Source organism: Limanda limanda, chromosome 17 (genome assembly GCF_963576545.1).
Source record: "Limanda limanda chromosome 17, fLimLim1.1, whole genome shotgun sequence".
In the NCBI taxonomy this organism is placed as follows: Eukaryota; Metazoa; Chordata; class Actinopteri; order Pleuronectiformes; family Pleuronectidae; genus Limanda; species Limanda limanda.
Window position 1 is genome coordinate 4661382 of NC_083652.1, and position 24193 is coordinate 4685574.

Here is a 24193-nt window from a genome sequence, read left to right on the forward strand (position 1 = left end):
TAAAAAACGGAGAAATGCACAGGCCACAAAGTCAAACAGTACAACTGCATGTATGAACAGTTTCCTGAAGTTAATGAACAGACACGTAACAGACAGGGTGTGTGTGGAGCCACAACACAGCAGACATGAGCGGTGTAAAGACCTGGGGAATCCCGTTCATGTCCAGGTGGTCGTGCAGCGGTACGGAGTCGCCGGGCCTCAGCAGGAACACCCCCATGCTGAACACCTCCGTCTCGCAGATGTGCGTGTAGGTGACCGGGGGGCTCCGGAGCCCCGCCCTCGGCTCGCCGCGCCGGCGCTCGGCTTGCTTTTCCGGGGAGGGATTTTCAGGTCCGCCGCCCGCAACGCGATCACCAGCGAGTTGAGCTCGCTCTATGTTTGCGCCACGTAGGTGATGCAGGCATGCTTCACTATCTTCTGGATAAGCGGAGTTGTGTTGTCCCGCGGCATTCTGGCTGCGGGTGAGGACGCTACTCTCGTTCGCACGTGATAGTCGCGCACGTTGCGATTAGGAAATCGCGTTTTATCATATCGCGATTAAATCGCAAATGCAATTAATCGTTCAGCCCTAGTTTGGAGGCAAACCTAAGAACTTGGACGTTGTCTTTTTCAGAATCGGACAAATTGAAAAATGGCAACTAACATGAATGTGATTAAAGCCACAATGCAGTATGTCACTTGAAGTACCATATTATTATTACCACTTATGTGAAAACATGAACCTTGGAGCGGCCTACTGCAACTGAAAATGAGGATGTGGATGAAGAAAAAACAAAATGTTTGTTAAAAATGAACAGTGTTGAATTTGTCAAACCTCTCAAAAGTCAGGCTACCGTGAAGAAAAAGAAACCAGTGGTGCTCCGGCTCTGACTAAGTTCTGAATTTGTATTCTCCTTCCAAGTAATCCTTAGATGTGAAAAAGGAAATTCACAGCGGAAGAGATTCACTCTAATGATTCCTCTGTCACACAGACTTGCTTTGTTGTCAAGGTAGACCTAAATTATCTATTTCCAATTCCGCACTGTCCTATTTACTTGTTTTTGGAGACCAGTTGTTAATGAGGTTGGCGCCTTTGGGACAGGCTCAATTTAGATTTTATTTTTTAATCTCAGTTCATCAGATTTACACTCTGAAATTCCCACAAGAGTCAGAATTTTAATATAAGAAGATGGATGTAAATGAGGTGAAATTCATTTAGTTCCTAATTTCAGAAGCTTCAAATGTGAGAATGGTTCTAATAAGAAATTTCTCACCAAACAAGACTCGCTTTACATCACAGTTACATAGATATTGTCTTATTCCTATGATATAATGTACAATCGTGGCAGTAGATCAATGGCGTTGAGTCTTTACACGATAATAAAACTGCCTTTCCCTGTTGTGCACTTAACTAAATAGTAGCTTTTTCCTGCCGCTCCTCACAGCCAGGTTGTCCCGTCCACTGTCAGTCAGTGTTGATGGATGGTTTTGCATTTTCACAGCCACACCAAACACCAGGGTTCTACGTGAAGACCCAATTTGCAGCATTTTGTCCTTGTAGCTTCGGTTAAACGAGAAATATTAGTTACAGCGTTGTGGAGGCCTGCATCCCTGTGGTCACGCTGCGCTCTCGCCTTGCCAGCAGAGAACAGTACGTCCCGTTCCTGCTATCTGCCACTGAGACACTAATGTGCCTCGTCCATGTTGTGCCACACGGGAATGGGAGGCAGAGAAGGGAGGGACTTGTGTATTCTCATTGTCTCAACCTTAAGAGATGCAACCACCAATCACTATAAAAACACAGATTTATTAAACCTAAAATCACAACTGTAATTTTGTTATTATGGATTAATTTAATGAAGCACAAAATTAAACACATTTTTTTAAGATACTTATTCAGGGTTAAATGAAAAATGTTTAGTTTTTCCCCCGATAGAAGATCTACAGAGTTTCTTTTGTGTAAGTCTGTTTGTGTTTAATTGTTATAGTTTTGGTGGACAACTGTCTGGTGGCCCTCCAAATAACTGAGTGACATACATTGAGTTTAGATATTTGAATTTGGCAAAAACATGAAATAAAGATGAGCTACGCATTTAACATTTACTCGACTTCTTTCTGAAGTGATCTAGTCTTCTTTTAAATCGTCCCAATTCTCTTTTTACCCGCGTGCTGACCATAAATCCAGTCTCGTTCTCTAGATTGGCTGATTTTAAAACTAATCATTAGTTTTACCTCAAGTTAAAGCACCGGCTAATTTGCTGGCCTCCAGTCTCTAATGGTGGATTTTTTGTTGTGAATCTATTAACAGCTTTTTTTTAAATAACTAAATGAATGGTTGTTTATGAGGCTGTCAGTTCCGTATGTTTTCCACTGTTTGATAGGCCCCCCCAGCCCTTTATTCATAAAGGAATCAGTGCAGCCTGAAAAGCTGTAAATCTGTCACTTTTTATGTCTTTTTAATGGACTCACTGCTCTAATTTCCTTGTCAGTAATGAATTAGCGGAGGGGTCCGGTTGGACGATTGAACCCCTCCCCCCTTTTCTGAGAATTCAAGAGCCTGATGGATGTCTGGCGTTTTGTGATGATGTCTGGTTGCGAGAGCTTTCCATCTTGGCTTGGCAAAGGCAGTTGAGCCGGGCCTGCCAGTCGAGTGTGTGGATGAGGGGGTGCAGATGGTAAACAGCTGTGAACGACGAGTAAAATTTCCTTCATGCAGTGATTACTTAAAAAAAATTAATGTTAATAATACTTATCATTGGACCAATACGATGTCCCAGAAAAGCGATGGAGGGATTCATGGTGCACCAGCCACATTTCATGACCAAGCCTTTAGACCAGAAGGGTTTCAAGAGACTTTGGGGGCCCCAGGCAATAGGGGCAGAAGGCAGAGGCCTTGACTTTCTGCTACAAAAGTTGTGTTCAAACTGTTATGGTTTTTATTTAAGATCAATTTTAATAGGATCATGTAAACAAGAATCTTCTGAGAGTTGGGGGCTGTTCACTGGTCTATTTTCAGAGGGGGGCTCAAGGGGGTTCTCACAAAATTGACATTGCTGTGGACTAATGTAGTCTGCTGTTCTCTGAAGGGCCCCCTCTCAGCTCGGGGAGCCAGTAAATTTTCTGCTTAGCCTACGCTGTTGCAAAGGCCCTGGTTTGGACGGCTGTCAAAGATGAAAAACGTCTTTGTAACCTTGTAAATGTCAACCTGCTTTATGAACCTTGATTTAAGTTGAAGTTGGCACACATCCCTCATTCAGTCATAATAACTTTATGTATATATAGATATCTTTATCATATATCATGTCTTTTTCTTTTTCATTCTTGTCTTTCAGTCGGTGTCAACATGTTCTACATCTGCATCATAGTCTATCTATACGGGGACCTGGCCATCTACGCCGCAGCTGTGCCTATATCGCTAATGGAAGTTGCCTGGTAAGACTAATTATCTCATCTGTTCTCTGTTTAATTGTGAAATATAATTATATTTTATTTATAATATAATAATAATAATATATATATTTATATACTGTATATATTTGGATGGAATTTATAGATGTTCTCCTTCAAGAACATTTGGAACATTTGCTTATCTCCATTTTGTCACATCCTTCTTCATCCTGTTGGCTCCTGTGCCCTACTTTCACCTTCTGAACTCCGGATTGAGACAATAAAGCTTTGCTGACGGGGCCTTTAGGCCGGCTGACCTCATACTGGTGCTCCCGACGTCTGAGTCATTTGACTTGCTTCCAGAAACGTTTTTATTGCAAGTCTGTTGGCCAGACGGAGTGAGAATAAAGTATTTCATATAGTTACAGACTCTACCCTTCAGAGCCTGGACCACAGAAATAGCCGTTCCCCCTTTAAAATTGTTTCTAGGGAGATTATTTATTTTAGTTGGTGATAGTTAAACTTTCTGACAGGGATTTTTTTTATAGTTTCAGACAGTTTCAAAACTTTCAGCTTTTACACACAGTATTATACTTTCTATGTATATCTTCGATGTAACTGATAAACTTGCTGTCCACACTAATTGAATTGGAGAAATTTGTTAATTCAGCTGGCCCTGTTTTGACGCGATAAATTCGAGTCTGCTTCTTAATCTGGACAAACAGAAACAAAGACGCAGACCCCCAGGTTCTCTCCTTGATTGGATGTTATCAGTCATGACTTGACCACCAGCGGTGAATGCAAAGCATTACTTACACTTGCTGGCAGTAACCGTGCCACCTCACCATTGCTCCAAGAAAATAAATCCCTGCTTGTAATACTCACCATTGCTGTTCCTTGTTCATAGCATTTCTGTAACTCTGTGGCCACCTGTACGGTGAACAATCTGCTTATTGTTTCTCAACATGGCCACTGTATGTGAATGGTCATGCGATATTTGGTACAGGTGTGTTTGTCTTTTCTGATACGAAGCTGAAATGCTTGTCTAGACTGAAGTTGTTTTTGGAATTAAATCTAATCAGTGCTGTGAATTATTCTGCTGTTGGTTTCTCCTGCTCTCTCTCATCGTCTCGTCTGTGTTTTGATGCAGCTGAACTTATGTCTAACTGATGTCATTAACATCTGAAAATGAATTAAAATACTGATATAATTACAGGTTATAAACACTAATTTTTAATTCCTGCTCTTGAAACACAGAGCTAATCAAAGTATTATTATGAGATTTCATAACGACGTATAAATATAATTAAAAACAGCAGCTTTGCTAAACTGAAACTAAACATCACATGCTTTCATTACAGAAATAGATGTATTTCCAAATTTTGTCCTTAGACTTCAAATAAAGATGACATGACGGCTTCCAAAAGAGAAGCCAAAGCGTCTTGATCGCCTCTTGGTGGCTGGCTGGGGTATAGATCACAAACCCCACCTCCTCTGTGCTAATGGATGGTACATGGACCAGACTAAACAATTCAAGTGTTTTTTATTTATGTCACGAGACATTCGAGCATTTGTTGTCCACCCAACCTGAACCTGCATCACAATTAAACACAAACTTTTGCAAAAACTAAAACTCTTTGTAAATCGTATGTATTCTAGTGAAAACAGACTCTTATCGTTTGACCCTTCACAAGTATTAAAAAGAGTTTAGTTCATTTTCTGCTTTACTGTATTAATTTATAATAAAAAAAAAATGACAGCGTGATTTTGTAGTTAGAAAAGTCACTCTGCCCTCTTTTTACAATTGTTGTTGTAATAAAGCTGTTGTACCTCATCCTGCCCTCTGGCAAGGCAACACTGATGCTGTCTTATCGTATTAAATTCTCCTCCACCGTGGTCAAACCCCCGCTCATCTTCCAGCAAGAATAAATGTGAGACGTAACTGAGACTTCAGAAGGAGTTTTGTTCGCCTGAAGGCACAAGCTGCAGACTTCTTTGTAGCATGGGCAGCACCACCCCACTTTGTCACGCAGCAATGATTGGGTTCGGGATTGCTTTTGAATCATACCCTCTACGTTTTCCCGACCTGTATCACCTGCAGCATCATTTCCTTCAGCGGATCTGTCTCCTGTTTGTGATAATACTCAGAAATTTGACATGACAAGCTGTAATAAGAGTTCAGACAGAAGGCTCAAATGAGCAATAGGGACAAATCTGGTGTGTGCATCAGTTTCAAAAGGGAAAAGAGTGATGAAACATTAAGCTCTGTTTGTTTGTGCTTGTTTCTGTGCAGTGGAAACCACTCGTGCAGCGCTGGAGGTGTCAAGTACAACGACACAGACCCGTGCTGGGGCTCCGTCACAAGGAAAGATGCCTACAGGGTCTTCCTGGTAAGTCCTGATTCCTTGTCACAGCAACATTCACTTCCCATTGCCTCAGTTTCGTATGCAGTAAGTCTAAAAGACACTTGACCTTTAACCCACCTCCTTCTTTCCAGTTACAGCAACTGGTCAAAATGAGCTCAACTTTTAAGACAACATTAAAATGCCAGACTTCACATATTTAATTGCTAACTTGACAGTCTTCATTTTTTATATGAAAACTCTCTGCAGCAGATTTTATGAGCTATATCTAATTTATATTCATTCCATGAGTCAGACAATGGAAAAATTTAACTCTTTGCAGTTTTCAGTTTTTTATTTTCTCTGCAAACCACTATTTATTTTGTTTACAATTCTTTTTATTATTTGTATTTATTGCACTTAAAAAAGTGGGGCAGCTACCATGGATGGAGTGGATGCAGATAATTAGGAACCCAGAAATGTTTTACTTTATTTAACTTCCATGTAGTTCATTGTTTGCCTACTTTGCCATTGTTACTTACTCCTGTGCAAAACTTTGGCTCCAAATTACGTCATTGGTGCAAGAAGGCCGAGTTAGAGAGATATTTTGGAGTCATTTCTTGATAGTGGAAGGAAGTGAAGACATTGTCTATCTTAATTCACAGTCTGTGATAAGATACAAATACTTTGTAGCTCTCCATGTACTATACAGTAGGTCCCATATTGCTGCAGGTGAAAAGATAAAGAAGATGTCCTTAACTGTTTTAACATAAGTAGTAAACAATTCAAATACAGCTTGTTTTCTTAGATGGTTTCTCCTCTCTAAAAGTTTTCTGGATGGTGTATAGGAATACTCTTTTGACCCAAACAATGCTCAACACACTTTCCGGAAGACGGTGTAACATGCCTCGCCTTGTCTGCATTTCTCTCAGATTCAGCTCTGACAGTATTTCCTGACCTCTTAGTGACAACCCACCTTCGCAGCCCCGCAGGAAGCATTTGTGTCCTTGAAGTCCGACTCGAGTCAAACTCTGTGATTTCCACTGGAGCTGTAACTTTGCACAGCGACAGTGATAGATGTGCTGATCCCCTATAATTTCTCATCCTCCCTGCCCTCGCTGTCTCTCTCCTCCCTCCATCCTTTTTAACGGAATGAGCCAAAATATGAACTTTTCCCCTTCTTTACCTCCTATGGGATAAGCCTCTTGGTGTGTGTAACCAAACTGAAATAATGCTGATTTGTAAGCTGTGGTCAGTTTGTTTACACTTGCAGTTTTGCAGACTAATTTCCCATGTTTCATCATGAGCGCTGAGGGAAATAGATTTGTTAGACTGAAGAATATTTTTACTACTTAACACTGACAAATGGGGATGCACTGATCTGACCTTTTTCTCCAATTATACTGATACTCTTGGCCATAAAAGAACGCTCCATTGCCAGTCAAACAATTTCTCCAATTTAAAAATCTGAAACCTCTGTGTGAGGAGCTTTTTTAGGGGTTTATATTCCCCTGGAACTTAATTTAGCTACTAGTCTCTTTGGTGAAAACACAGAGTTCCTGCAAAAGATTCTATATTTCCTGAACTATATTGGAGATTTTATTTGCTTTATATTGTATTTAGCTGCCAGATTTTACAATGCAGTGGTCTCTGTTTGTGTCTTGTCTTCAACGTTGGAGATAAAGCTGCAGAAAAAAAAGAAAGCAATTAACTAGTGTCTGTAAATGTGTCAAGTTAATTCACATTTATTGATATATACCTCATTTAAAAATAACAGTAGTTGACTCAAAGTGCTTTAGAATAACAGCAAATTAAAAAAGCACCAGGAGTCACATGATAAAAAGATTAATTTGTGCAACGATAGAATCAAATCTGGGAGGAGGAACTGGACGGATTAAAGATAAGATTTGATTAAACGTAATAAATATAAACAAATGATGACAAAGAATTATAAGATGAAGATATAAAAAGTTGTTGTGACCTAAACATTGGATGCAATATGTCATTATTTAAATGCTGATGGATAACTAATATTTAGATTTTTTTGTTTGACGGTGCGAGATTTTCATGGTGTCCTTATATTTTATTTTCGTCTTAGTTGACATTTACTGAAAAATAAATTAAAAAAACACAGAGCTGTGTTCAAACATTCAGTGGGTCCTCTCTTCACCTATCTGTGTGTATGTGTGTGTGGCTTCAGGCCTGAAAGAGGGTGCCCAGACTCTGAATGATGACTCTAAATAATTGACTCTTTCTCATCAGCTGTGCTCTGCCCTACGGAAAGAGCCATCAAAACCTGGTCCAACCAGGATCCACCTGGGCTCCTTTTGTATTCTCGCCCAGGTTTAAACTGCGCCCTTCTTCCACAGTGTCATCCCTTTCTTTAACCCACCATTTTTCACTCAGCTCTTCTTGAGATGCAAAGTTTCTGAGGGTCATTCAGAGCGGCCATGCACAAAATTGGAAGCAGAAAAAAACTGATTTCTATGATGACCTTTATTGGTTTTTGGAAGGTGTGCAATTACAACCTTTTTTTAATAACAGTTCCTCTGAAGTGAGATTTGTCTTGTGTCCTCCTGATCCATCCCTCCTGAATGACTCACAGAGGGATTTATGAGGAACTAGGAGATACATTTTCAGTATCATTGACTGTGTGTATTGTTGTTTCAAAAGACCCACAGAGGTGCAGATCATTCTTAAGCCACATTTACACCAAAAGTACCAGAAACTTTTAGTCCAAGGTACCTTTAAAAAAAATTCTAAAAGGTTCCCTGTATTCCTGTGTTTCCACACACAGGGGAGGCGGTAATGCAGAAGACTACACAACAGGAATTAAATCAAGCCACACTAGAACAACAGTAAGCATGGTGGAGATTCAAATTACTCTTCCTGTTTAAGAGACAGAGACTTGTAGCAGAACATATATATAACATTAAATATTCAATTCAAGGTAATTGTTCTTCTGGAGCTATTGCAGAGATTGACCAGCTGAAATAAAACACTGGTGTACTTAACCCCTAAATATTCTGTACTTTGGTAAAGTACCACAACCAAAGCAGAGACTTTTTCCCCGGAACTTAATTTAGACCTAGAATAAAAACCTTTTGAATACAAAGTAGGAGCCATTGACACAGACATAAACATCATCATCCAAAGCATAAGCCAAGATTTTGTGTTGCAGGCTTTGATTCAATTTGACTGTGAATGTGAAGCTGCAGTAAAGAGCTAGAGTTATAACTGATACGCTCACGACTCCAGGATTTATTAATTTTTATGGAGTTTTGCTACTTTTTAGTAGAGATATTTATTTTTAACAATATGATAAGAGCAAATTAAGGCAAAATATTTTAACCCCTTTGTGAGTTTGATTTTTACGTTTCGGTCCAATAAGACTGAGCATAAAATTCATGAATTTAATCTGAACCTCATTGTGCATACACCGTACTGTAGAGTGAATTAATATACACTGATGGATGCCATGGTTGTGTCCATGGGAACCACAGGGAGTGATGGTAGAGACATTACTACAGCTGTAACATTTTTAAGAGTTTAGAAATTGTCGAGAGATTAAAGAGCAGCCCGATTATGGTGTTTCTATAAAGAGCTTTAATCCCTTTGTGGGTGATTGGTGCTGAGGGAGGGAGGAAGAGAGAGAGAGAAGAGAGGCTGATGTCACAGCGCTTTGGAGAGACAGAGTCTCTATGTACATCCTCCCATCATCAGCTTTTTGGGCTGTGTCTTCCTAAAGTTGACATTGAGTGGTTTGTAGACGGGCGTGCGTCTGACGTCGGCGTGTTGCCAGTTTGGCAGGTAGTAGTCTTTATATTTGAATGGAGATAATGAATGAACTGGTTCATTCGGTCAATTTGGTTGCTGTTATATCACTATGGGTTTACTACTAGCATCACAAACTTCTGGCGCAGTTCTCCCAACCAGCTCCAATGGACCAGATGCATAGTTCAGACAATATATTGTCGGAGGTGAAGACTGCAAGCAGGAGAAGACGCTTCCTCTTCTTTTTCTTCTTTTACTGTTTAAGGCTGTCTCGACTTTCTGCAAAAGTTCCAACTATCCAGACTGATTCCACCTCTTGTGGTTTGACTAAATGTTGGTCCATTGGTCCGAACTGGGGTCCAGGGCACCTTTCACACCTGTTATTGTAGTTCGGAATAAATAAAAAGTCCAAAAATCCGCACAAAGCGAGGTATATGTGAAAGCATCCTTAGTTGTGGCTACTGCCCCTGAACGTATCAGTAGTTCTTTACCAACAGCATTACATCATTGAGTATAAGTGGGGATATCATTAAGCATTAATCCTAGTTTAGTCCAATTTGAGTTTTGAAACTATTTGCAGTTTGTTGTTAATTATGTCAGTGTGTATTCATCAGTCCAGTGTTTCTATCCAACCTGTCGCTCCCAGTCTCTTAGCCTGAGAGTTTGTTTCATTTTCATTGGACCCCTGTTTCTAACTTTAATGTTTATTTCAAGTGGGTTTTTTGTGTCTTCAGGCATCTGGCTTTTTTTTAAGCTCCACACCTCAAGCATCATGTGTCAGTCACATCAACTGAGTGTCACTCTTGACACTGATGCACGGACGACAGGGAAACTGGAATAAATGTGCGCTTTCCTCAAACTATATAAGCTGCCCTCTGCTTCTGATGTCAACAGCAATCTACCCAGTTCCGTCATGTTGACTTTTTCTCATCCTTCAGAGGCCATAAGTCACCACGGAGGGAGGTTCACACTAAAATGCACATCACGCTCTCATTATAGATGGTGTCGTCATTTCTATAAAGACCTCTGTGCTGAATTCACATCAAGACGGACTAATAACTTCATGGTAATAAGTCTCGAGGCAGCCCAGTTGATATTTCATCAGGTCAGATCTTTGACTTAATCTGTATTGACTTTACACAGCAGCACTATCAGCCATGGACACGCTCACGCCAGCCATTTTCTCCTTCCGAGCTTCTAAAAGCTCTTAAGAAGATCAATTGACCGTGGTTTTCTCTGCTGCTGATTGATTCTCTTGTTCGCTGCTGGAGTGGACAGCTGTGGGCTTTTCTTTCAATATCTATGATATTTGTTGGCTTTGGGGGTGTGAAAATGAGAGATGACTGAGGCCATTGCATAACGGAGCCCTCAGTGTTGATCCTGGCCCTTTACACAACTCTGATTGAAAAGATTAAGGGGCTGCGCAACAGAGGAGCCTTTCTGGGTCTTTGTTCAGCTCCAGCAGAGAGTCCCGAGACCTCAATTAAACTTCTCTGTCCTTGATTGTCCCCTGCTAAGTTTTCTTTTAGAATTTCACTGCAGGGGCTTCGTCACAGTGGCTAACCAAGCAGCGGTTGGTGCACTCCACCCTGCTAGGACAATTTAAATGGCTGATTTATTGTTCTCCCAGTAAGTAGGAGGTAATGCAAAATCAATGCAGTACATGCGATCACACACGAACGCTGCATTTTTTGCATCTTATATCCATGCCGATGTTTGAATTGCATGTCTGCCGATGTATGTCTCATTTGTCAAAGTTTAGTTAATTTTTAAGCACATAAATGACTCATCCTGCCACTTTACTCATCCAGAGCTGATTGGTTCATCAACTAACTGATAAAGATTTATTCCCAAGAAGAAGTCTGTTCCCTAGGGACGCCATCTTTTTACTGCATTGTTTTACCCTGTTACTCACTGCTCCTCTTGACTGTGTCTGTTTCATGTCCAATTGGACTTTGTTTAAAGCTGCTCATACTCTGTGCAGCTTTACAATGTCCTTTCCACCTCTCACTGTACGATTAAATCGTCTGCGATTGAAGTTGGCGATTGTGTGCTCACACTTCACTGTCCAATTTTCAAGCCACAGTGCTCACCCTGTCTGTACCTGCTGGACCCTCCAAATCTGGAGAAATAGTCGAAGTTTGCTTTCACAATGCAAACAAGGGTGAAACACGCTGCTTTGGCTATATGAGCCACACTGTGTGTCAAAACAAGCAGTTGTGCTGTTACCACAGTCTGACCGGGCTGGCCTCCATGTTTTGCTTGTCGCCATGTCCCGCTGTCTCTTTCTCTGTGTATTTTTTTCCATTTTGTGCAGGGACAGTGAGAAAGAAAGACAGAGTTTGGGAAAATTGACACTGGTTTATGCTTCAACTGTGTGAGAGCCTGACATGTCAGAAATTCATCCGACTGCCCTATGGCCAGTCAGGAGGATTGGCAAATGATGCAAGACTAAGCAGAAGTGTTATTTTTCTTGTGTCTTAGAAACCAGGCTCAAATTGTGCAGTGTATGTCCAGCTCTTAGGATTTTGCAGGGTTCTCAGATCTTAGTAATAAACCAGCATTTATTACCGATAGAAATTATGAAAAAAACAATGGAAATATAAAGTTAAAGTGGCATTAATTATATAAAACCACATTTTTAAAAGAAAATTAATTTACCAAAAAGAACATTATATGTCCTTAATCTCTTAAGAAACATAAACTTATTTGACTTAGCTCTTTTCATTTAAACACAAATATTGGATTAACTTTACTGACTTGATGACATGTACTTACGAGAAGGTTAGGCCGCGTTTTCATCCCACAGAAACAAAACACACATGGCTGAGCACTCATATTTGGTGTGTATAGAGAGGAGGGTATATGCTACAGTCAAGGGGCAGTGACTTTCCCAGATGGTTTAATAGAGATTATCTCAGCAGGAAGGAGTGTTTGAGCTGTGATACCACAAGGGTGGGGGTGGGGGGGGGCTATGCTGTGCGGAGTCCGCTCCACTCAACAGCAGGATGCCCAATCTGAGTGGTGCATCAGGACGGCTAGGAGATGCTACTGAACTGACTGGTGTACTGGTGAGAAGGGGAAGTCGTCAAGGAGACGCACCGGTCATACCGAAATAACTGACCACCTTTTTTCAATTAGATTTTGCTAGTTATTCAGCCCATTGTGCTGGAGCATGATAAAGTGAATGATTCATTATGAGGAGTTTATACTACATAATGTGTACTGTAGACTCGTACATCATGGTTTTAATAATCAGCAATACAGATTTTCCCCCAACAAAAATCTTATCAGATGTTTTGATGTTCAAGGGCATCGTGTGTGTTTGTGATATGTATGTATGGGTTTTTTAACTTCGCAGGACTCTTAACATTCACAAAACAGCTTGTATGACACACTAGAAGACCAAAACATCATATGTCTCCTTTTAAATAGTTGGGCTTCTGTATTCCCGCCATACTTAACCTTTGTTTGCATGTGACAGTTGTTTGTGCACATTTCTCCTTGGATGGTGAGATAGTTAAATTTCCTTCAGTTGCTCCTTCACTGCTTTAACAAGGTCCTCCCACTGTGATTTCTCTTTCTTTTTTTGGAATGAGGGGGCACGGAGGGGAGACAAATCTACATGTCGCCCGCAAGGTGTGTAAAGCTGATTATCGCGTACAAGGACGTGTCACAGCATCGTAATGGTCTCACATGCTGAGGACTAATGAACGTGATTTTCATGAAATGTGCTGCAGATCATGACCACTCTTAAGACGCAGGCAGGTTAACAATAGCCGCCCCCATCGAGTCCCTGAGTTACCTTGAGCTAATTTTGTGTCCGGCGTCATGTTGTGTTCAGAACAGCTGCTCAGGTGTCGTCCACTTATCCACTGTGCCCTTCTCTAAAGTTGAGAATGAAATATCCACTGATTTTCATTTATAAAATTCTTCTTATTCTGTGTGATTTGTTCCTTTATTCTTTCATAGGGTTTATCACCTGTTTAAATAGGGAGGAAAGCTTCTCCCTTGTCTTTTACAATAGTTGGGGTGATGATGGGCGGTGTGAAATAGCCTTTGTCCTATTATACCGCAGGCAAATTATCGTTTCTCATTTCCTCCCCAGATATGTCCCCAGCCTGTCATAAATCTTCGCCACGTGCCGTTGCTCGTTATTTTTACCATGGTGGGCGTGTAATGGTCTCCTTTTTTGGAAGAGCAGAACTGCGTATAATGGTTTTTAATCAGGCAAATGTCTCTGAAATAGGAACTTGTTCAAAGTCATTAAGTCTGCAATAAGTAGACGCCCATCTGTGTTTACTCTGACAGGTGACTGTTAGTTCCTTTTGAAAAGTAATAGGTGCTCTATTGTCTTTTTGACTCTAAATTGCAAAATAATGATTACCAAAATGATTATGCTGTATTGAAGATTACTTGAAGCTAGAGATTGAGACCATAAACTCCTTAGTAGGTTCATTTTCCCATTGACATCTATAGAAACTCACTTCTTTTAAAACCAGTGGAGTGGCACTTTGCCGGCGATTCCACACAAAAGGTTACAGGCACTTCCATATTGGCTTCACTTCTAGACAGTCTACGCTCAGTTTTATACGTTTACAGTCTCTGCTCTGGAAGCTCGTTCCACTGTCATAGAACCACAAGCGTTTTATGTAAATGTCTAAAACTGACAATCTGATATTCACTCCCGCTTCATTCAGGGATTAACCAGCTGTGCAGATGTGAGAGAAACTGAGTTTTAACTACATGCTGACATAGCTGTGCGAGAAGGGTTAAGAGCCTGAAAGATATGGAATTAGGGGGACAGATTCAGACACTGATGTCAGGGACAAAAAAATTCACATTCTGCAATTTTTTTCCCAACTAGCTGGGAATATTACTATGGAGTTTATCTCCAGATGATTAACTACAAACTAAAACATTTCAGAAAAACACATTTTTGATTGTTTTCCCACAGATAATAGAAATCATTTAGTAGATTGATCAGAAAATTATTCCATATGATCAGTGACATCATGAAATCAGTAAATTACATTATGCATTGTTCAAAAATGTGTCTCTGCCTCCTGAGCAGAGACAGGACCTAAAGCTTAGGTAGAATCTTAAATTACAATATGGTAGCCTTTGGATGTCCTACATTCATTTCTCAATGAAATGATATTATTACAATATAGAAAACTTAGCATTGCCTCAATGGGGTACAACACATAAATCAATATTAATTTCCGCAAAGATGCTGTGCGCTCATAGTTTTAGTTTTTCTGAGTTATCGCTGCATTTTCATTCTGATCATGTAAACAAGATCTGTGGTAAATGTGACTCTGCTGATGGAAGGTGAGAGCTTTGCGCACAACGACTTTTTGTCATTATTAAAACCATGCAAGTGGAACATCCTAATCACCGGCTAAATCACACTGCAGATGACCAGTGTGTGATTAACTTTTACACGCGAGTTCTGCCGCAAACAGTCCGGCCGACTCATTACTTGTGCTTGCATATTGAAGCGGTCCTTGGTTGACAGTGATGAGCCTGTGTGATTTAGTGGCACTGCAGTGAAATAAAGGCGTCCCTGCTCCATATTTTTCCCATCAGCTAGGCTCTCTCGTCCAAAGATGAATGTCACACATTTAATCTTCCCAGACTCTTGGTCAGTGATATTATCCGAAGTCCTTAAACAGCATTATTTTTTAGCCTGGTGGCCCTGAGTCAGAGATGTCCCCCAAAATGTATTCTCAGCTCCATTTACTGTTGCATATTTATGGGTGTATTTATCCATAAATATAGAATAATATCCATGTATTTATGGATGTATTTAAACATATCTGGCCTGGCGTTATTCCTCCTTCACCTCTGCCTCATTATCATCCTATCTTAAATCCTGTAGAGGCGTCTCTGGGGCCACACACTTAGTTAACAATATAGGCTGCAGTGTTGGATAAGTTTCACTTTCACCAACAGTAATATATTTATGAATCTTTTTTTTTTCTGCAGTCATTTTACATGTTCCTGCAGTTCAATGGATGTACTTTGTCCTAAATATCTAGATTTACAGATAATAATTCAAGCCACTTCGCTAAGCATTAGGCCTTTTTCAGATCTAAATGCGTTTAAAAAAATAAATAAATGTGCATGCAGAAAACATTGACCATACGTATCTCTGCAAAAATGCCACTGCAGTTCATTTTCTAGTGAGAATAGTAAAAATAAATGATAGGAATAATGTCCAGGATATTTAAAGATCATCATTGAGATTGTATTTCAACCATCATCCGGAATCAAAGTGCAAAACTGTATGAAAATGCCTTTATTTATATGTTTATATGCAATGTTTTGCCTGATCACGAGTGTGAACTCTTCCTTTATCTTGGCTTGGATGCTGTGGCTCAGTTTCTCCTCACAGCTGTCCTTCAAATTGAAACTTCCACTCCTGATAGACCTTTTGGGTCTCAACCTTCTGGAGCAGCATAAGTGCATTCAAGGAAATTATTTCCTCCTCCTTTATTCATTTTCTCCCTCATCTCCTTCAGCTTGTTCTTCGACTCTTTCTCTTTGGTTCTTGCAGACTCCACAGATTGTGCAGCTGTAAAGTTGCCTGCTTAGCTATCTATGTATAAATTATTTTTACCTCTCTATATATAATATAGACCTTTCGATACCTTTTAATGACACCATAAGCTTCTTTGTAAGTATTCTGATGGTGATGGGTCTGTTCGCACCCTCCAAAATGCACAGTAACAGGTTCCTTAAACGTGAACTAAGACACACACATTTTAGTGTTGTGTTATTAATGCAAATCAGCTGCTGCTTACAGCATTAGTGCAGCCTCCGTTTCCCCCCCCAAACAGCTCAAGTCCTGAGTATTTGGAAGTTACCTCTAAAATAGCGTTTCTGTTTCAGCAGAACTCTCAAACTTATTTTCGTCCAGATTCTTTCCTTTTTCCTCCAATCTAAGTAGCATCATGAAGACCCAGGATACAGTTAATAATTATGAATAGCATTAATATTTATTTGGCTCACACCCTAGAAAAAGTAAGTAACTTTTCATAGTTGTTTGTTAGCAGGATTATGCAATTTTCTTGAAACTTGGAACTTGGTGGAAGGGTCAGGTAGTAGCCAAAGAAGAACTCATTAACTTTTTTAAAGGATTCTATAGAGAGGCTGGATCCTTTGTTTCACTTTCTTTAACATTGTGGGTTCATGGGTCTTGATTTACAAAACCAGACATTTAATTCGGTGCAGCTTGATTACATTTTTGATTTCGATTTATCTGTTATTAGGTTATTATACAAAAAGATATCAGGCCTTTACTTGAACAAACAGGCTGAAAGAATGTCCGGTGTTATGAATCCGGCTGACGGGTCATCCAAAGTCTGGTTCACTACTTCCCGAAACCTGCATTGTTTATTGGTGTATGTGCGTCTGTGTGAGTGTGTGTTTTGGTGTGGGTAAGTTTGTTTTGTGTGTATGTCTTTGAGGAAGTGGAATTTCTGTAGCTTGACCAAAAGACCCAGCAGGACGTGAGCAGCCGACAGAGACAGTAAAATGAGAGATGGACTGAGAGTCTTCTGTTGGCAGCAGATAAGCACTGTTACATTCCGTCTTTAGGCCTTTTTCATGAAACATAAAAAAATGTACACTCACACACAAACACAGATATCAACATTAAAGTGACCCTAAATCTGCCATTCATTAATTGTATTTATTAGTAGTTTTAGTTTTAGATTCTGACAAGTCTCCTCTACTCATCAGCTGTAGGAGCGCACACGGTCCTGTAGAGATTGAAGTGATGTTTTTTTTTTCTTGTGGACACTGAGTCAGCAAAATAGAGTTGTCCTTGTTGCCGGGCCAACACTCGTCACTCATTTTGATGCTCTGTCAACACTTTTACATTTGTAAAACGCCCGACACAGACACTGCAGACAGAAAGTACACAATTTAATTGAACAAATCTCTCCAGACTTTGTCAGTCACATTTAGGTTGACCTCTCCTTTCTTAATGTCTTACTCGGTTGTTATTATTGTTGTGGATTTAATTTCACAGCTGACTTTCTTGCTTTACCTGAATCTGCTGCAATTTCACCCTCAGTTCCTGGTTTTATGCACAGCATCATTCTCACTGATTATTATTATGTAGAAGACATTTAATGTCTGGATCCTTTCATTAACTGCATCTACAAATTAACTTATTCTCATTAAATATCTTGAATGACTAATTTGCTGTCAAGTTCTGTTGCTTTGTTCCTTTATTTTCATCCATGAGGCTCTGACAATCTGTTAGATGGCAAATAATGACTTTAATTTGATTCATTTATTGATTAATTGTTTAATCACCCCCCCCCCAGTAATTTCATGCCCAAAGGTTTAAATTACATGTGTAAGGATCTTTAGTTGTGAGTGGAGCTGGGAAACCGAGAAATATGGATTATCATTGCTCATTTTCTTAGTCGGTTGACATATGATTCATTCAGGAATCATGGTGGCTATGCGCTCTTTGCCAAAGTGCACTCACTCAGTTATTTATTAAAATTAATTACACTTCGAGTCTGCATGGTGAGATCTTTAGTTTACAATTAGATAAAACATATAATTACATTTTTGATAAGCAGAAACCAGCAAGAATATCGACTATCAAAGATACATTTTTTATTTGACATATGATTCAGTGAGAAATCATTGAAGTGTTATGTTCTCTGCCATCCTGGCATTAATTAATAATAATTGAACTGTCACTTAGCAGACATAGACACTTATTCCTGCTAGAGGATAATTGGGAAGATTGCAGGTCAGATTCTCCCTTTGTGACGATTGCTGGGGGCGTTGCCAATTTGAGGCTGATCTGAGCAGATTATCTGGCCAAACGATCCTATAGAGAGAGGTTTACAGACATTATCCTATTGTCACAGACTGAATAGTCCCACAGATTTGGTGGTGAGATTCTGACATTAGGTAAACTACGCTTAGTTAATTCTTTCTTGACAAAGGGAAAATAAAGCGGCATGGAACCATACATCTTAATTAGTTTTCATTAATTGGTTTTTGAAATATGCCAGTTCTACTGATTCATTCTTTTATGATTTATGTAAATTACGTCCACTTGATGGAGATGTTTGCAGGTGATTAATGGTGCTGAAGGTAGACTCTTGTTCATTCTGACAGACTTATCGTTCCAATATGGTTTCAAGTGCGTTGGGTTGCCTCCGAGGCACCAACTCTGCTCCCTTCTGTAATATCTGCCCCTGCTCACAACACCTTCCCCCACCGTCATGTTGAGAGCATCTTTGTCTTAACTTTCTTTTCCTCGCTGCTGCTCGTGTGTTCATTGAATCATTTGACGTGATATTGCCATCATAAGGGTTTGCTCGTATCTCCTGGGCTTTTTATGGCCTATTTTATGCCATTTCTATTCCATACCACCATGGTTAGGTTCCCCTCAAGTCTTTCATCATACATGTCAGCACCAAGGCAATGAATTGCCCCATAATATCCAGTACTCCATTAAACCCTGCATGTGTATGATGCAGCTGAATTTTTTTTTCTTTTTTCGAACAGCATTTTATTTTGTTTTGTATCATTAAGATGAAATATTATCGGGGAATCTGAATAATCGGTCTTGTTTTACACACTAATTTCTTCTTCTGTCACACACACATACACACACAAACAATATTGTCTTTGCTTGGTTCGTTTTTCATTGCTGATTTATTTCAGCCAATCCCAATGACAAGAGTGTCAAGCAGTGTCTTACTTTCTATCAAGCTGTCTATAGATTTAAAAAAAACTGTTAGATTGCTTATAACTATATATTCAACATCCAAGTTCTCAATTCAAGGTTTTAATTAAAGTGAAATGATGTGTGCAGTCGTAGAGGACTTGAATTAGTGGTGTTTATGTAGCGGTTCTTCTGGTGATGAAACATCTTCGATCTGTTGTCTTCACTACAACCACATATGTTTCTGCTGTAAAATGCATCTTGTAATTACAGCTGGGATTTTAATTTGGTTTTATTGTTTAACAAATTATGTGACTGAAAATGTTGACATGGTTTTGGCTTCACGTCGGCAGAATCTTGCAGGAGAAATGACTGAAAAGGAGATTAAAAGGAAGCCTGTTACTCTTCTAAAATAATGAAAGCTTTCCTATAAGGACGTTATACGAAAGGGTTATGGCTTGTTTTTTTATTTATTCACTATTTTTATTATTTTGCAAAAGACAACAAGATATTATTTAAATGTCTTCCTTGTTACTCTGCACCTCCTTGCAAAATATCTCACATACCAGAGTTGTTTGCCACATTGCTGACTTGCATCAACATTATATCCTATACAGTTTGAAGTTTGCTGAACACACAGTATGCAAGAACCCCTCATATGTCAACATGGATTTATCACTTAAAGCACATTGAAATTTTACAGAATAGAATTTTTTAAGATTTAGAATTCCTTTCTTTCCAAAGTTGTGACCAAAATTCATCAATTTTGCCATTATTAATTAAAAATTGACGTGCAGTTTCAGTATTTTCAGTTTCCCATCTGTTTAGAATAAAGATTAACATCAGACACAAATGGCCGGGGATCTTGGGGCTGTGGGGATTGGGGATTATAATCCTTCTTTCTCTGTTTGATTGTTGGGGGTATTATCAGCGTCCAGGCTGGACGACCGCATGGAATCACCAGGGCACTTTTCATTTTCCGTGCTGTACTAGGATCTCTGCTGGTCCTCTGGGTCTTTTACTGTTAACCCTCTTGCTGTCAGACCAAAAAAAATTCTAAAACTAAAAAGCGATTTCACAATTGAAATGCCTGACAGCTTGGCAGACGTGAACAACCGATATACAAATTCAGCTGCAGTGATGTCCAAGAGCTGGAGGACATCTGTGCCATCGCAGAGTTTGGCCCACCCTTCTGACAAGAACAGACAAATATGTTGAATAATTATTTAATGGGGTGGACGGTCGGGGTTGACTTATGCGGCCCTGCTGTGATGTATGAAAAGCCTTCGCAACACCTGGCTCAGGAGAAATGCTCACATATGTGGTGATTAATGAGACCAGTGGATTGGTGGTCTCTCATCCGAACAAATCCAAAACACTGGTCGTCATAGACTAAGAAAGTGATTGACAGCTATGGCCTCGGAGGCCAGCTAGTGGCAGCTTTTCACCATAATTGAGATCATTCACCATATCTAAGCCCCATTAATCTCATACTCCTAAATTATAACTTTGCAGCGACACAGAGGCCACTGGAGAAGTTTTACAAAAGTGATGTGATTTTGTTACTTTGCTCTTAACCCGCACAAACCTGCAAAGATTAAGACATATGTAGTTTTATATATCTAGTGATTCTGAGCTGATTCTTACAGTCAGTATCAAGTGTTATACATCATGTGATTCAGTGGAATGCGTTACCTGTGTGTGAACAAAGTATATTTGATATAAAACAAAATATAAACTCCTAGTGAAAGATTACTCCACAGTCAACCAGGTAATATAAAATGTTGTATGTTGGTGATTTGGAGCTCCGTGTGATGTATGGTGAAAATACAGCTCAGAGAGTTCTGGGTGATGACACCAGGAGGCGCAGTTCCAGTACTAAACATTAGCCTTGGTTGTTATAAAGGGACCTGGAAAGTGGATATTCTCACAATTCAGACACAATTTAAAGATTGTCTTTTACTTTTAAAAACATATGTAATGTAATTAGTTACTCTGTTGCTACACTAATATTTCACTTTCCTAAACATGATGAGTTGTGGTGTTATCCTTGGCAGAATATTGCGCTCTCCAAGCACTCTTCATATTGTGACGCGTCTTATTTCAGTCACAATGAGGAAGGTACATTTCTGCAATCACAATTGACATCAGATGTTTATGTGTGAGCAGATTAAAAAATTTCCATCATAATATTAACATTAGCGTCAGGTCATGAATTTGGGATAAAAATCATTGCAAAATAGGAAATTCCTGTTTAATCAATCACTGCATGTGAAAGTTGTTTTTTAATTAAAAAAACCCCCATCATTAATCAATTGTTAATGTGATGAGCCTCCCGACCAAGCATGCTTCTTTCTTCAGGTATTTGCTGATACACTCTAAGTTGAACCCTGTACACAGGAAATAGGACAGGTCTCAGTGTTTGTATCCATCATCCAGCGTTGGTCACCTCCGCAGTTTCTCATCTTAGACTCACCGTTCATTGCCTTCCACTCATGTGTGTGATTGCAGCCAGGCAGGTGTTGTCTCCTTGCGTGGAGGAAAAATGGCAGGTTTTTTACGATTTTTCTCGTGTTTGTTGTGAAAAGTAAAAGGCTTGTCGGTGATGAGTGTGCTGCTGATGGGCAAGAGGAGAAGAGCCCAGGAGCAGGAGGCAATGGGAGGGAATCTTCCAGCCTAATCTGATTCATGCCACTTCTCTCCTGACCGAAGTGTTTGTGTTTATTGAGACATTCATTAAACTGAGCATGAAATGCAGGCAGTTTCTCTGGCAAGGACACAAAAATGCAGAGGAAAATCTGTATGTTGGCCTTGCGAGCAAGAGAGAGATGAAATTGCTGGAACAGCCTGGACAAAGTATTAAATGAATAAATGCATTGGAACCAAGTGCCAATCTGTCTCAGTTCTGAAATTCCAGTTGTATTAATTTCTTCTTCTCCTGTTGTCTTGCACTTTTATTTCCCTAGTTGACTCTGCTGAACATTTCCAGCTGATTCTTGGAAAATGGAGCCAAGGTTATTATGTGTGATAATAGTAAAATGACTGCTGTTTAATATGCACCTAATCAAGCATAGAAAAGGATTCTCTGTGTCAGTCCAGCAGGTTTGCTTGTCTGTGTATTTTGTTTTTAGTTTGACGTGTGAAAATCTCTGAATGTGCTTAATCATTGAAGTCTGCTGTAGCTCAGCAGCTCCTTGTGGTGCAGCTGTCAGGTAGAGCTCAAAGCACCAACCATGTGTGCCACATCAACAGAACCACACGTTGTGGGATAAACAGAATATGTGTGCACACTAGCGTCACCTTTTGTTTGTTTGTTTAAGTCTGCCTGGTGATCTCCTGCTGCCTCTAGTGACACACTACCAGTTTATGTATCTGCTCCGGTAGAGTCGTGCCAGCTCTCTGGGTCTGAGTCACCCTACGGCACATGGCATCTGATGCCCCTACGCTCGCCCACTCTCACTTCCGCTTTTCCATTCCCATGCTGTCTTTTCCTGTGGCCCTCCTCCATCAATGTGCCACTCTTGTGCCTTTTGTGTTTTGGTTGTACATGATTTAGCTCATTAACCTTATTTATTTTACATATGGCATTAGTGTCAGACATTTTTCACAAGTATAATAAGGTTTTAGAGATCAACATAAAAATGACAATGCCTTGAAATAGCCGTGGTAATTACGAAGTGCAGTCGAATGGGGAAAATGCACAGTGGTCGTTTTAAGAGAGAACACGGAGAGGATGAAATTTCATCATATATATGTGAAACCTGATTTACAAATTTATTGTGTTATTCTGTCTCCGTTTCTCGGTTGGACACATTTAGAAAAACTTCTGACGCTACTTAAAAATTTGTTTTTCAAGAGAAAGAGATACGAGAAATGTTTTTGCATCATACACACTTCAGCTTGTAATGTCTCTGTGTGTTGTAGTTCTTTCTCAAAGTAACAGTTATTAACACGCTTTAATTAAACTTCAAACTAGACCAACATTGAACGGATAGCTGATCGACTGAAAACAGCCAGTGAGAACTCATTTCTATTCACTCTTCGTTTTTCGTTTTTCCGGAGGGAGGATTGGACATTGTTTAATTTTCACTGATTTGTGTAGTGAGTGTAATTTGGTGCAGCTTTAATGAATTTAATGGATTAATTGACCAATTGATAAAAACAAATACTATCCTCTCTGAGTAAAGCTGGCCAACAGATGTAGCAGTCACAGTCTTTATACCAGAAGCTAAGTGAGCCACTTTCATTACATGATCAATATGTCTCAAACAATAATAAATATTTCAACTTAGGCCTGGGTTGATATCTTGCAGTGGAAGTTTAACGTTAAACCAGAGATGCTGACAAAGGCTCCCTGTGCTGAAGCATTTGGTCCATCAGCCAGTTGCCATTCATTTTACTTTCCTCTTCAGACACATGTGTCTTCATTATGATTCATTTATAACATCTGTGGGTGTGCAGATTTATGCTTCGACTCGTCATGAGCTTTGGCCGCAGTTTGCCAAGAAGACAGCTGGTGATTCTTTAATACATAGACACAGAGGCAACATCATTATTCAGCAGAATTAAAATCTGTTTTATTTTTATTTTTTCACACATGCAGACATCCCAGCTGGACATCTGAAAATAATTGCTCACTCCAAAGTTCCCTTGTTCCCTACTTAACTAAATTAATTAGTTTTAGCAATATGTAGTTTCCTGTAAGTAAACATTAAGAAACTTATAGGGATAGTTCACCCAAAAATGAAAATTCACTCATTATCTACTCACCACTAGAGGGGTGGGTGAAGTTTTCAACAGAAAAAAAACTGCTCCTGTGGTGTCTTCCAATTGTCCGTAAGCCCCGACATTCAAATTTGACTCAAAATGAAATTTCCTCCATGCTTTTAGCCAAAACTTACAGACACTTGGACGACACCACAGGAGCAGTATGGAGGCATTTTATTTTTTCTTTCTGTAGTTTTTTTCTGTAGTTTATTTCTGTTTGAAGAATCGGTCACCG

General features: G+C 39.6%; 1 protein-coding gene across 1 annotated transcript in view; it reads left to right on the plus strand.

The window, feature by feature from the left end:
- Positions 1-24193, plus strand: part of tmem104 (transmembrane protein 104) — a 54571-nt gene that overhangs the window by 14235 nt on the left and 16143 nt on the right. The window contains exons 7-8 of the mRNA XM_061089648.1: positions 3312-3411; positions 5660-5756. Coding sequence (XP_060945631.1) covers positions 3312-3411; positions 5660-5756 — 197 coding nt within the window. The remainder of the gene's footprint in view (positions 1-3311; positions 3412-5659; positions 5757-24193) is intronic.